Consider the following 15,592-nt stretch of genomic DNA (forward strand, 5'->3'; position numbering starts at 1 on the left):
TATGTGAGAGTGTGTGTGTGTGTGTGTATACATATATATGCACACACACACACACATAGATATATAATTACTTTACTTTGTTATTAGATTTTAATCGTAGGGTTGAAAGGGTTCAGGAGAGATCACCTGATTTTTTTCTATGGCACTTTTAAGCTCTTTAAACATTTTAATAGTGTTTACTCTGTGCCAGGCAGTGTTCTTAGCAGATGATATATATGAACTCATTTAGCTCTGACATTCACCCAAAGAGATATATCTATTATTATCCCCACATACCATACAAGGAAAATGAAGTTCACAGAAGTTCAGCAGCTCACTCCATAAGAAATGAAGCTGGGATTTTAACCCAGGCATCAAGGCTGTGCCTTCAGCCCTTGTTACTGGTACCTGCCTCTTTCCCTGTCTTTCTCTTCTTTCTAGACTTTTCAGTTCCAAGGGCCAGTTTTCACTCTGACTTTCCTTCACCTGATGTGGTTTCTTCAGCTTATAGTTTAAGGCTTCTTTTTAAGTTTGATTTTCTTTATTCTTTTCTTGAGCCTGATGAAGAACAACGCTTCTTCACCTCCCCATCTGTCACTGCTGCTCCATTCTTTTACCCTCCTCCTCCTCGGTGAATATTGTCCAGCCTTCAAACCATTTGTGAATTCTTAAGTTATATTACATCAGGATCAGAAGCTGCTGTTATAATGGCTTGTCCAGTTCTGAGTAAGATGGTATTAATAGCACAATTACCTCATAGTTTCTACATATATATCCTCTATTCCTGTTTGCCACATCTTTTTTTCTCCTGTATTTGCAAAAATACATTCTTCTTGGGTTAAGAGTTTGCTCTGAGTGATGCCATGCTGTGTATTCACGAATATTTCTCAGCTTATCCAAGACCTTTGAATTTTAATCATAATTCACAGATATGCATGCCTTTATATGGACATTTTGTAGGATTTATTCAGGTTATTTATGAAAGTTTTAAACTCTGTGTCCCAGGATCTCCTGGCTCTTGAGACACACTGCTGTTAATATGCTGAATGTATAAATTTCCATTTAGTGTAAAACTGTCAAAGACAGTTGTATGATTCAGTTTGATAAATGGGTACTTTGGGCCAGCTGTCAGGGCATTATCTTCCTGGCTGAATCCCAGGGAAGAGAATAAAGACTGAAATACCATCCAGCACCCAGCACCCTTCACCCATATGCCCCACACACCCTCTCTCCTTGGTTTCATCTGGCAGAGCCTCCACTCTCTTACTGAAGATGAAATTATGCTGATGAGGTCTATCCTTCCTAAGCCAAAGATAATTATTACCTATTCCCTAGTACCACATAGCATTAAGTTTGCAAAAGTGAGTTTACCTTGCTTGCTGCATTTTATTAAGTAAACAATAATTCTATGAAATTGTAATTTGTAAACTCAGCTTTTTCCCTTTATCCTTCTACACTAATGCTTAACATTTAGCCTGAGGTGACTGGAGTGGGTGATGAACAGTCTGCCTTGCATGTCCCTTCTTGACTATGCTGCTGGGAATTATTATCATTATTATTATTATACGTGTTGCTAGGTTAGAGTTGTTTCCCCCTATACTGGACACTTGCTGCTGTAGGATCTTGGATATTTTGCCTGTTCCTTTCTTTGAAAGTTTTGCATGCTTGCTGAAATTCAGTCTATAATGTATCCATTTAGTGCAATCAGATTCCCTCTTAACTGGCATATTTATGCCCTTATGACTTTCTACCTAAACTGTGAGAACTTTGGCTACTGGATTGGCGGTGAAGAGACTATTTTTCCTTCCATCTGGGGAGCTTATGTGTTCCTAAGCATCCCATTCTTGCTTCTGTTGTGTCATGAGAGTATTGTAACTTCACTCTTTCCCTATATGTCTCCTCCGCTTGAATGAAATTCTCAAAGACTGTGAGTGCACAGTTCAGGGCTTGGCTTCCTGATGTTCTATAGGGCTAATCTTATGCTTTCCCTTTCTAATTCCGAACTTAAATTAGGATGGTGCTATTACTAGCAATCCATAGAACCTCTTGGTTTTAAAAGGTTTTTAATAATTGGCCAAGGGGCTTATATTTCATACACATATATGTTTGAAAAGATATTACTTCTTACCAGTAGACTTGCAACCAAACTTTTTGTAGCACAACTACTTTTAGTCCAGTTTCACACTTCTGTCCAGGTACATAGTAGAGATGCCATAAATACAGAGTTATACTGAATTATTTTATATTAATAATGCAGGGGGGAAGCTCATCTAGTGAGTGGAAAGGAACCCTGGTAAGGCAGAGAATAGAGCAGGGATTATTGCAATGACTGCCTATGGATGAGGGGAAAGATAAGATTAGGGTAGGTATTTCATTGGAGGACCACACTGTACCAATTGGAGTGGTCCCAGGCATTGTAGTAGTTAGAGATGGAGATGTTAGCAGAGGTGTGAATAGAGGTAGGGTCTAGGATGATAGCAGGTGGAGTCCTGAGAGTGGAAGTTTTATATGGGATGACAAGGGACACAGTGTGGGGAGAAGGTGTAGAACTCAGGAGATGATGGCCACCCTAGAAGGAGGACAGTGGTAGTTGGTTATTGGCCACCGTAACAATGGAGAACGGGCAATAAGAGAGGCAGGGAGTCCTTTCAACAGCAAGGGGTCGTTGCAGGGATGAGGAAAGGAAGTTTTCTGGGACCCCTGGACTTTGGCGGCAGCCAGTAGTGTTGGGGCTGTTCTGTGAATTGTATATAGTCAACCAGTGATCGATGCTTAAATTGTATGTATTCATGGGGAGCTTGTGACTGGCCAAAAAATGGAGTAACACATTTGGCTTAACCTGCCAGGAATGAGATCACATTTGACCATAATGCTGAACAAACGGGATTCAGAGGCACATCAGAATTTTTATTTACTCTGTTCTCCTCACCCCTCGGTGCCTATTCAAACCACTCTGTGGAGCTGTGTTTTCTGTTCCTGGATGAAATCTTAGACAAACTTGTTTGCTTCACTGACTTCTCTCAGAAGCAAAAAATAGTCCAAAACTTGTATTCATAAACACAGTCTTGGTTCATTAATTGTTACATCTGGTCTAGTCCAGGATAATTCATTCTCAAAGGTAAGTCTTCTCCCTCGCTCCCAGCTCCTGCTTGCTGTAGGTGTGGAGCCCGCACTGGGAAGGAGAGTTGTGATAAGCCTCTTCTCCCTAGCCCTCTCAAGAACACACCTGCTCTTCCTCCCCTACTCACCAGGCTACTCTGGATTCTTCAGAGCAGACTGCGTGGGGAGGGAGGATAAAGGGCAGAAAGGTCTTAACAGAACTGAACATTGGCTTGCTCCTGGGTTCTTCTGGCTGTGGCTGATGGTGAACCCGACTGGCTTTTTTGTGGACTGTTTTATAAATTATCTGGAGAGTCTCTCCCTTCTCTTATTTCTGTACTTCTCTAGTCTGTTTTCCTTGACGTGGGAGGAGGGAGGAGATAAACCTCCTCTTTCATCCCCGTGGTATGCTGCTGAGGTCTCCTTATGGATCCAGGTAGCCTAAATTCAGATGCAGATCATGTTGACTTTGCAGTACTTATGGAATATTTAGGAGAAAACACCTTTCTGTTGTCTGAGAGAGAAGCCAGAGGTGGAAGTATAGATGTGGGGGGTAACTGCTGTGCAGATGGTGGTTAAAAGTCATGAGATTGAACAAGATTGCCCAGGAAGAGAGGGGAAAAAAATCTTAAAAAGATACTTGCATTTAAGAGTTGTAGAAGGAAAGGGAGCTGGCAAAAAAGGTGGAAGCATCATTGGCTTTAGAAAAGGGCAGGCTGGATGGGAGTCAGCCCAGAATTATGACTATTAGTATGTCTGTCCTTTACCTGGAAAGGGAAACTTAAAACACATATGTTTTTATTTAAATTGTATAAAGACTCTATACTGTTTTCTTTCTATTTTGAAAATTGAAGTTAATTTTACTTTTAAATTTATAATTCTTTAAAGATAGAAATTTTAACTCTTTTTTTTCCAGTTGTGTATGAACACAGATCAAGATTAGAGAAATCCCTGCAAAAGGAAAGACTTGAACATAAAAAAGCAAAGGAAGGTAAGTAAATAATTTGTATTGTGTTTTACCCATACTCTTCTTTGAAGTATTATGTACTTGGTTTACTTTTTCTTTGTTTTTTTTTTTTTTTTCCTAAGATATTTCTCAAATCAACCCAAAGTCAGATAGGTGGACCGAGAGAGATATGTCAAGTAATATGTTATGCATTGTGCAATAATTCCTATACAAGATTGGATTTAAAATATTCAGTTTGTGCCACGTTGTGATAGCTCATATATACTTATTATATACTGGTCATACTTATTATTTCAGGAATAACACATAATTTTTCATCTGAGTATTAAACAGGCATATTACTTACACCTGGAACTTCGGTCTACAGATGAGGGGGAATGGGGGTTGGGGGGTGGGGAAGTAACAGCTTGCATTGTCCAGAATATGACAGATTTTATACACACACATATATATTTATACCATAATGAATTGATCCCATTGTCCAGCATACTTTATGTTATACACCTGTTTTTATCTTGTGAAAGTTTTTATTGACACATCAGTTGATTCAGTTCGAAAGTTAACATTTAGGACAGCCGCTAGACAATGCTCTCAGTTTTTATCAGAATTTTTCCATAAAACACAGGCCTTATGCAGCTCATAATTTGAAGTTATCTGCATTCTGATATTTATTTATTCATGTTTTGTGTCGAATCTTGAAATTTAAGTTAGGTATCCTGTCTGCCGACCTTGGTGGGAAGGAAGAGGATAGCAGAAGAGGGGCAGTTGCTTAGGATGTTTTACTGACCCTTGGATTAAGCCTGTGTGAAGAATAAAAATTCAGCATCATTAAAATACTTGGCTAGGATTTGGATTCTCCTTGTCTGATTCAAAGGCAGAGTGATTTTATAGAGCCATCTAGTGGATAATAAAGTTTTCAAAGCATTAAAGATGGCTTGGCTGGCTTGATTTCTCTTTTCAGGAACTGAATGATTTTAGTGTGCCATCTAGTGGATGGTGATAAATCACCTTTGTCTTCAGATGTGCTTTATTTTTTCCCTCTTTAATTTCAAGGAGAGTGAATCACAGGGATATAAACAATTGGCTATAATATGGATTTTGTTGATGCAAGATTTACAGCTGTAAGGTAAAGAGGAAATTGTATGTTTTTTTCTAATTCTTTCTAAAGCAATGAGAGGCAAAATGAAGTATAAAAATCATCAAGTAGATTGTTTTAAACCTAAAACACTTTTGCAAGCCTGAGTAAAGTTTGCCTTTATTTCTTTAGATATTTAGAATATATATAATGAATTATCACTTTTTTTCATCTTGTATTTTCTAGATTTTCTTGTTTATAAGTTAGAAGCACAAGAAACACTAAATAAAGGAAGGGTAAGTTTTTGTTTTGTTTTTTTGCGAGAGGGGGTTTCCTTAATTTGTTTTCATAAAACTTGAAAGAGAGAGAAATATAGTTGCAAACTCTTTTACTTTGTTGATCCCTGGGATTATAGGACTGAAATACGTTTTTTTTCTTGCCACCAAAAAATTATAAGAGGAAGACTTTAAAAATTGTTGTTTCAAACCTTACCTTTACTTATCACATTATTGATAATAGGGATTAACTGGGAATAACCTTAATGTTCAACTATAAAAAGAAAATTATTTCATTTACTTGTTTGCAGTCTGTCTTTTTTATAGAATGTAAGATTTATTTTCGTTTGCCTTCGCATGTGTAACATCCAACAGAGGACCTGGCTTCCAGTTTGCATTTAAGAACATTTGTGGAATGGGTGAAGGAATGAATGGCATTGACATTTACAAATATTTTAAAGTCCAAATTAACTGGAGAAAAGCAAGTCTTTTTCTTACTCTAAGAAGAATATATAAGCGTTAATTGAAAAACTCTGATATTTTGGGGTAGGAAAACTAAGAGAAAGCCAAGCGAGTTGGCTCACATCTGTAATCCCAACACTTTGGGAGGCTGAGCCAGGAGGATTGCTTGAGGTCAGGTGTTTGAGACCAGCCCATGCAAAGTAGCAAGGCTTGAAAATACAAAATATTAGCTGGGCGTGATGGTGCACATGCCTCTATTCCCAGCTACTTGAGAGCTGAGGCGGAAGATTCCTTGAACCTGGGAGTTTAAAGCATCAATGAGCTATGATCACTCCACTATACTCCAGTCTGGGCAACAGAGCAAGATCACCACTGTACTCCAGCCTGGGCAACATACCAAGACCCTATCTCAAAATAAATAAACTGAGAAGAGTCACTTCTTTGGATATCCCAGGCGGCCATCAGCTTTCAACTTTTACGTGCTGTTGAAAGCACTAACCCTAACTGTGTGTACTTGGTATAATTTCCTTACAAATTAAAGCAGTAAAGTGAGGAATCAAAAATGCAGTTCATTTTAGAAGTTGTAAAAATATGAAAAAAATGCATGAATGCTGGTGGGGTAAAGTGAGGGATGCGGTGCCTACACATAAACAACACAGCTTAGGGAGGGAAAACAATCAGGTATCTTTTGCATGCTGACTGTTTATGGCTACCCAGGAAGATGCCCCACAGAGACACAAAGATGTACCCCTGGAACTTGGAGCTCAGGACATGCAGTTCAGCCAGAGACTTAGACTCAAGTTTCAGTTCTGGCTCTGCTGCTTAATATTTGCTTTTGGCGGGTTCCTCATCTTTTCTCGGTTTCTCACTCTGCGAAGTAGAATCTCACTGGGGCAAAACTATCTATGTAGAATTTCTTACCTGCTGAAGTTCAGGGAAGGAAAGTGCCTTTTCTCTTCCCTATTTAAGGGCTCAGCTTGTGAGGCACGGTCCTCATTGGTTTACCTCTTCTTCCCCCTCACCTCGAGCACCCAGCACCTGTATGAGCCTTGTGAGGTAACTTCATGTCTCAGGACATGTTCGTGTGCCTGGGGTCCAGTTCTTCTGAATATGAAAGTGGAAGGAAATCATCCCTAAGGGCTCCGTCAAGCTACCATCTTATTATTTCATATCCTGATTTTTTATTCCAAAATCTAGCAAACTTAGGGGAATGTTAAAACTTCATTTCTGTGTTATATTGATGGCTCCACAGACATCTTGGTTCAAGTGTAGAATTCATTTTACTGTACACAAGTGAAACAAGTGAAATTAAAGTGCTTTGGGCTGTATTTAACAAGAGAGCCATATTTATCTTTGTGGGTTTTTTTTCTTTTTTTTCTTTTTTTCAATTTACAGCAAGATTCCAATAGCAGATACAGTGCGCTGAATGTCCAACACCAGATGTTGAAAGTGAGTAATTTAAAGTTGTTATTCATGAATAAAAGAAAGGACTAACTAATACTCCAACCGACTAATGGCCTGCAAAGTGATTAAAGAAAGTTTACAGAAGTTGGTTTCTATTGTAATGTGGCGTATTAACCTATCTATCTGGCTAAAAATTATATATAGTTGTAATGGCCCTCATATTTATCACTCGATTACATAGAACATTTTTAATTATTACACACTTTCTTATAAATCAGGCTTTCTGGTTACCTTATTTTCAATTTTCTTCTCTCTGTCCATTAGGGTTTTATGTTTGTTTACTTTCTCACAGTGATTTTCCTTAGATGTTTTCTTTTATCTTATACAGACTGGAGGCTGTAGAACTATTAAAATGCTTCCTTCTTTTTACTAATATTTAATAAATGTCCTTTTACTTACCACAGGAACACAGTTTATTATTTAAAGATTCTCTTCCTTGGTCCTTGAGTAAAACTCATTGTGAATCAGGAAGAGGTCATTGTTTCTGTCAAGCTGGAAGAGACTGGCAGCATGCAGTTATGCCCTCTCGGCAAAATGCGGATCATGCCGGCATCTCCACCCCACCATCCCTCCCCCGCTCGCCCCCACCTGTTTTCTGTTTGCTGTTGTCTTTCCCTCTTATATCAGTAGGGCATGCACTTTTTATTGAAACCGGAATCTTTTCCTATTATCAAGAGTGCAGTAAATGAATTAAAGCAAACCATGCTTTCACATTAAGCACTTGGAGACTGTAGTGTTTATCTAGATCGTGATTACGTTGTAGGATTAAAATCAGAAATAAGGTAAATAAGAGTCAATTCTCTAAACAGTTGATTACTATTCCCAAAGGGAAAAGTCTCATTTACTCTCTCACTTTTAAACTCAGTTACCAGAAAGGCTCAAATACCAAGGAAGAAAAATTAAATGCATTGCTGGGAAAACATCAGATCAAAAAAGGAAATCCATAATACCCAGGGAGGGATAATTTTGCCATTAGCTTTACCTTGTTTCCACAGTAATTTGTGTCTCTGGGAATTTTCCCACATTTTTCTCTTTTCCATCTCTCATGCTAACTTCTTAAAAATTAAGGAGAAAATTATTTTTGGCTGTGATCCCTGCTGTTCATTTGAAATCCAGGGGAAATGGAGGGGAGCTGCACAAATTAAAGCTAACTTGAGAAAAACAAAGCCTATTTCTTCATTTGTTCATACTTTCTTGCTTTCATTTGTTCTTCTATGCTGTCAAGAAACAGACTGTCCTATAATTCAGAGAATGTATATTTCTACTCAAGTTTTTAATCTTTGCAGAGCCAACACGAGGAGCTAAAGAAACAGCACAGTGACTTGGAAGAGGAACATCGCAAACAAGGGGAAGACTTCAGTAGGACATTTAATGACCATAAGCAAAAATACCTGCAGCTGCAGCAAGAAAAAGAACAAGAACTTTCTAAGCTAAAAGGTATTTGGAAATCTAATTAGCCAGTTTATCTCTAAATAAGTATTGATATGTAGTCTTTTGTTTTGAGTAGTGATTGGTTTAAGTTTATCATGTGGTCCTTCACCAGCCACTTGCTTCTTTGTAACATTTCACATTTGTTTTCATCTGTTTGGGTTTGCTTAGGGAAGCAGAATGGAATACTTAGTGTATTTTGCTATATCTCAGTGGGGCACATGGCCCTGTTGGGCTAGACAATTTTTCTCTTACCTGGGTGGTGAGTCATTTAGCATCTCTGATCCTTACCCACTAAATGTTATGCTTCTCAGTTATTGTCACAATCAAAAATTGCTCCATCTATTTCTAAAAATCTCCAAGGGAGCAGAAGCTTGGTGTTGATTGCTAATAGTAATTGCAACAAGCTCAAGTTCTAGAGGTAGACTGCCCAGGTGAATCTTGGCTTCTTCACTAGCAATGTGACCATGGGCAAGTTGTGTGACAACTGTGGTCTTCATTGTTTCATCTGTAAAATTGGGATAATCATAGAGATATCAACCTTGTAGAATTGGTGTGAGAAATAATTTACATAAAGCATCTAGAATAGTTGCTCATACATTTGCTACCCATCAACATCTGTGTCAGGTATTTTCATAGTAATAGGAACAAAATATATCACTTTTCTGAGTGCATGTGAGTCCTGGATAAAGAAACCAGTGCATTGTACAATCAAATGTTTAAGTGAATTCCAGATTAATCACAAGACACACATGTCTTCTTCCCCACTTTCTGCCAGGCACGGTGGCTCGCACCTGTAATCCTAGCACTTTGGGAGGCCAAGGCGGGTGTATCACTTGAGATCAGGAGTTCGAGACCAGCCTGGCCAAGGTGGTGAAACCCTGTCTCTACTAAAAATACAAAAATTAGCTGCGCATGGTGACGCATGCCTATAATCTCAGCTACTGGGGAGGCTGAGGCAGGAGGATCACTTGAACCTGAGAGACGGAGGTTGCAGTGAGCCAAGATCATACCAACCACTGCACTCCAGCCTAGGCAACAGAGAGACTCTGTCTCAAAAAAAAAAAAAAAGGTTCTAAATAAGTTTAAAGTGAGATAATTGGTTTTAAGAAACAGACAGTGCAGGCAAAAACAGTGGTGAAATCCAAATAAAGTTTGTAGTCTAGTTCCTTGTACTGACCCTTTGGTAATGTACCATATTTATATAAGATGTCACCGTGATGGGAAGATGGGTGATGGGTCCTTAGGACGACTCCATACATTTTTTGCAATGTTTCTCTATAAGTGTTTCAAAAAAAAAATAAGTTACAACAAAACACATGTAGGAGTTAAATAGTCTTGAGGCAGTACTATAAAGGGTTAAGGGTCTATACTTTCTGATTATTTTATTCTTAGATATTTAAAAAATTTTAAATTATTTTTAAAAATTTGACTGAAATGCTGAAGCTTTATTCTTAATTTGTGAAGAGACTCAAATCTGAGACTACACCTACTCATTGCATGTTATTCCTAAGGGTTTACTTATTAATATAAACATTTCATTTTTAATTCCTAGGTAATGAAAATTCCTTATCTTTTGTCTGTAATGCAAACGTTGTTTAAAATCATTTAAAGTACTGAACTGGACTGGATTGCAATGTCCAGCTAAAACCATGTTACATACCAATACAATATTGTTTTTTGTTGACTTTGAATATTGTATTGTCAGAGTTCAAAATAAATTCTAAAATAAATTATTGGTGGCTTTAGATAGGAAAATAATAGAATCAAAATCTTGAAAGTTTCAAGGCTTTATGTGTGATTCTTCTTTTTCTAAAATAGAAACTGTATACAATTTGAGAGAAGAGAATAGACAGCTAAGGAAAGCACACCAAGACATACATACACAGCTTCAAGATGTCAAGGTAAAAGAAAACCAAACGTTTCGCTATTCAGTGTTTGCCTGCTTTCCTTGCTAGAATGACTTTAAAAGTCATTCCCTAATTGGCCTGCTTTACAAATTCACGTTGTTATTGTGGGTTTTGCATTAACTAGAGTGTACCTGATACTTTTACTACTTCAGCATTGTAAGCTAAAAGATGGTCTGAAAATTAGTACTGAAATTATTCTTTTGCTAGTTACATTTTAATAACCCTTTTATTTATAAAATTTATTGAAAATGAGAGATTTGGTTTTTTGTTTTGATTTCACTGTAAATGATTATGATATTTGGGAAGCACAGTTTAGATTGTGGAATACTACATAAAACATAGTCTACTCTCTACAGTGATTTTTAAACTTGACACATGCTGCTACAACAACAAATAAGTAACGTTTGGGGAGCCATTCCGCCATCAACCAAAGAAGAATGTGTCGTAGAATGTTAAAGCTCAACATGTAAAATTCTTTTTTGTGTAGCAACAACATAAGAATTTACTCTCCGAGCATGAACAACTTGTAGTGACTTTGGAAGACCACAAGAGTGCACTAGCTGCTGCACAGGTTAGAAGGGTAGCAGCCTCTATGGGTTCTTTTATAAATCTGCTTAACATTTCTGAATTCCTTTATGCATGCAGTCTCTTACAAGCCAGTCGTCAGTGAGTTCCTAAGGACAGAGCTATCCTAATCCTGAGGACCATGCATGCTTTCAAAATTTAGTCAATAAAATATTAAATAAACTTTTGATTAATTTTTGCACTGGTTATATGGTACATATGATCATTTCTTTCCACTCCAGTCACTAATTGCAGTAGTCTAATAACTTGTTTAAATCACAGAAATGATCTCAAATATATGGTCTTTTGCAACTATCTTATCTGTGTTGACTTTTGATATAGGATCTGTAGGATTTTATGGGGCTAGCTGCCTAAACTATTGTCAGACTTTTTCTTCTGTGCCTTCCTTGCTCCCAGCATTGCAGCCTACACACCCTCCTTTTGTAAGGAGGCTTTTGTGTTGTTGGTCAAATTACAGCAAAGAAGAAGAGTCAACAGAGAAGGAAAAATAAGAGTCATCAGCTCCAGTTGTTCAAACCTAGAACAGCCTCTGGCACAAGGCAGGCTCTCAGTATATATTTACTGAATAAACAGGGGAAAAAATACAAGTGTTGGAGAGCTTATTAAGAGATTTCATGTTAAGTGTTACACAGCTTTCTAGTAGAAGCAAGGAAACAGGAATGGCTAGTTTAGTTGCTGCTTTAAACTACGTCTTAACTTTTATTTTAACTGAAGGAATTATGATAAAAGAGCAAAGGTAAACTATCTGTGCTCATCAGGAAACCCATATTTTGTTTTCTTGTCTTTTTAAAATTATTAAAAGTTATAATTTTCTGTTCCTGACCCATCTCAGAAGCTGTAGCATCTGTGTTTGTGAAATTCCTTATCAAGACAGTCATTGATAAGGTGTCTCCTCCTAACCTGTAGCTGTGTGGTGATTTATTAGAAGTGTATAAATGAAATTGACTTCAGACATGATTTCATGTCACATCTTCTTTATATAAAATTTTGTCAAGTATTATTTTATATGAGGCTGTTCTTCATACTATAAATGTGACAAACTTATTTGAGTGCTCTGTATGCTGTAATGGCCATAAACGTTAGACTAAGTAATAATTTGAAAATCCATAGATACATAAGTAAAATCATTTATTTGATGACCATAAACAAATTCTGGAGTAGCACCCTGACAGTATTACTTGACAGCGTTTTGTAATAGAAAAAAAAAATTTTTTTTTAGTTAATCTATGTGTATGGTTTTTATTTATTGAAATATCTTTTTTGGGGAGGATACTCAAGGTTCATCCTGCCTTTAAAAAAAATGTCAGAACTAGGTGCAGTCCTTAATTTAAGCCATATGTATTAGTCACTTTGGGCTGCTATAATAAAACACCCGAGACTGGGTGGCTTATAAAGTATGGAAATGTATTTCTCACAGTTCTGGGGGCTGGAAGTCCTCAATCAGGGTGCCAGCATTGTCGGATTCTGGTGAGGGCCCCCTTCGTCCAGACTGCAGACTGTTGAAGTCTCCTTGTATCCTCACATGGTAGAAGGAAACCTACAAAGCTCTCCTGGATCCCTTTATATACAGGCACTAATCCCATTCTGGAGGGCTTCACCCTTATGACCTAATTACCTCCCAGAGGTCCTGCCTCCTGATCCATTGGAGGTTAGGATTTTAACATATGAATTTTTGAGAGGTCACAAACATTCAGTCCATAATACCATATTAAGACTTTCCCCAGATCTCTTTAAAAAAACAAATGCTGTTTCAGGCACCTACATTTCGCATGTAAGTCATCTTAAGAGATTCTGTCTTGACAACCTGATTTTTAAATGTAGTTGAGTATTTAATCCTCACAGACTTGTCAGTTATATAACATTGTACCATTTTATAACTAAATAAACTGAGATGAAAAGGGAAGTAAAGTAGCTGGCCCAAAATCAATGACCAGAACCAAGGTTGAAGCTCAGGTTCTCCTCACTTCAAAGTTACGCTCAATGCTTAAGTGATGTTTTTTGAGACTTCCTGCATCACAGCTACCTGGGCCCTGCCCTAGACCTGTTCAATTATAATTTCAAGAGTAGGGGACCAGGAGCCTACATTTTTAATATGGTCTCTAATTGTGCAACACACAATTACTACCTTCAAAAATTATGTATCTAGAAGGAGAAAGAAGAAGGGGTAGAATTCAGCTTTGTGCATTGCTCCATATGTATCTTAAAATATTAAAAGCATCGCTATGTGGATGTCATTTATTTTTTACCTCCAAAGTTGGTTTGCAAATGTTTAGATGTCTCAGACAAAGGCTATTGCTACTCATATGGCGCACCTTTGTACAAAAGTATTAAAAGGCAGTGCCCTGGGAATTATTTAGCAAGCAGACTTCTTTACCCTAGTGTAAATTAGAAGGAAACAAAAAAGCACCTCTCTCTTGGGGTGGAAGAGCAGTGTGCCACGGAGCATAGCTATGGCAGCAGGAATGCTGCTGGGTTCTGGCCCACTTACCTGCTGTGCCCCGCACACTGAGGAGGTGGCCCTCTCTGGGAAGCTTGTTGAGAAAAAGACTTCTGTGTTCTCTGTATGTGTTTATATATGTGTTTACACACACAGCATTTCTGTTTTCAGGATAACAGTGTTTGTGTATACAATGAGCAAAGTATACACAATGTCTCTTGATTTTGTTAATTAAAGTAATTGATTTTTTTTCTGATTTTCTGGCTCCTTGTGTTAAAAATATTACACAGACATCCACACACCCCATCCCATATACACACAGATGCAGCTGTATGAGCAGATGCTAGTCCTATACCTGTGTTAGTACCTTCGTCACTTTAGAAGAAAACATCATTCGGAATCGAGGATAAAAATGCCACTGTTTTCCAGAAACCACAGAGCATAGTACAGGAAACATTCTGACAAATAAAGGGTTCTATTTCAGCACAAATTAACTGAGCGGGAAAATGGTAGCCTGAGTAATTTATACGTGTGTGTGTGTGTGTGTATAAATTTATTTTAAACCTTTGAGTCCTTTCTACTGAAAGATTTTACTCAGATCATACTGGTAAAAGGTATCTGCACTTTTATTTTTATAACTTTGTGAGTTTTCAATGGATTTTTAATATGATAAAACTTCACATAGCTGTCTTTTAATAGTGATATTTATATTAGTAAATTATTTACAAAAGTCCTGACTTAAGTGTAGTACGGGAAACTAACATCTGTCTGAGGTATTTTTTCTGTTTCCTTCAGCTCTGTTTCTAATTTGCATGTGCTCAGAAATGATGAAGCATGCCCAAGTAACAACAGTTAATGCATGGAAACAATCTGCATATTTTTCTGACTTGTATTTAGGTACAATATTTTTGTCTAGTTGTACAGTTTACCCAAATGCCCATCTATGAATGATATCTTTTTCCCTCCTCAAATTGTGCAATTTGTATCCAATTGCGCAATGTATATGCAGACTCAAGTTGCAGAATATAAACAACTGAAAGATACTCTGAATAGGATTCCAAGCCTTCGAAAACCTGATCCAGCAGAGCAACTAAATGTGACCCAGGTGGCACATTCTCCACAAGGTTACAACGCAGCAAGGGAGAAGCCAACCCGAGGGGCGCAGGAGGTAAGAGGCGTGAAGTGGAATCTATGGTTAGGTCACTTTCTCTGTCGAGCTGCCAAGAGAGGAGCTGCTCTTAATATTGCCAGCATTTCTCAGAGAGTGGTGGTTCTCAAATTTAAGTGTAGATCAGAATCGCCAGTAGAGCTTGATAAAACACAGGTTACTGGGCCTTAGGCCCAGAGTTTCTGATTTAGTTAATTTGGAGTGAGGCCTAAAGATTTGCATTTCTAACAGATTCAGCTGGTCTAAGTAGTACACTTTGAGAACTGCTGCTAGTGTTTTCTTTCTTTCTTTTTTTTTTTTTCTGAGACAAAGTCTCGCTGTGTCACCCAGGCCGGAGTGCAGTGGTGTGATCTTGACTCACTGCAACTTCCGCCTTCCGGGTTTAAGCAATTCTCCCTGTCTCAACCTGCCAAGTAGCCGGGATTACAGGCACCCGCCACCACGCCCGGCTAATTTTTGTATTTTTTCATAGAGATGGCATTTCGCCATGTTGGCCAGACTGGTCTTAAACTCCTGACCTCAGGTGATCTACCCACCTCAGCCTCCCAAAGTGCTGGGATTACAGGCATGAGCCACCATGACTGGCCACTGCTAGTATTTTCTGAGAAAGACTTTAATGGCTTTGTCTTTATTCATGCAGATTTATTTGTCTTCAAGGAGCTGTAGTATCTGAGTTTTTCAAGGTTGGTGATTTTGAAGGGGTTAGAGTGAGAAGGTTAAATAATCATGAGGATATTATGTGA

General features: G+C 37.9%; 1 protein-coding gene across 5 annotated transcripts in view; it reads left to right on the forward strand.

The window, feature by feature from the left end:
• GOLIM4 (golgi integral membrane protein 4) overlaps nt 1-15,592 on the forward strand; it is an 85,567-nt gene that overhangs the window by 47,186 nt on the left and 22,789 nt on the right. For 3 of the 5 annotated variants that reach the window (XM_017502007.2, XM_017502006.2, XM_037729038.1), the window contains exons 2-8: nt 3,995-4,069; nt 5,367-5,416; nt 7,253-7,306; nt 8,608-8,758; nt 10,571-10,653; nt 11,147-11,230; nt 14,691-14,849. In XM_017502007.2, coding sequence (XP_017357496.1) covers nt 3,995-4,069; nt 5,367-5,416; nt 7,253-7,306; nt 8,608-8,758; nt 10,571-10,653; nt 11,147-11,230; nt 14,691-14,849 — 656 coding nt within the window. The remainder of the gene's footprint in view (nt 1-3,994; nt 4,070-5,366; nt 5,417-7,252; nt 7,307-8,607; nt 8,759-10,570; nt 10,654-11,146; nt 11,231-14,690; nt 14,850-15,592) is intronic. The other 2 variants (XM_017502010.2, XM_017502008.2) reach the window with 1 other exon arrangement.

The sequence above is a fragment of the Cebus imitator genome, unplaced genomic scaffold (assembly GCF_001604975.1).
Source record: "Cebus imitator isolate Cc_AM_T3 unplaced genomic scaffold, Cebus_imitator-1.0 Scaffold287, whole genome shotgun sequence".
NCBI lineage: Eukaryota > Metazoa > Chordata > Mammalia > Primates > Cebidae > Cebus > Cebus imitator.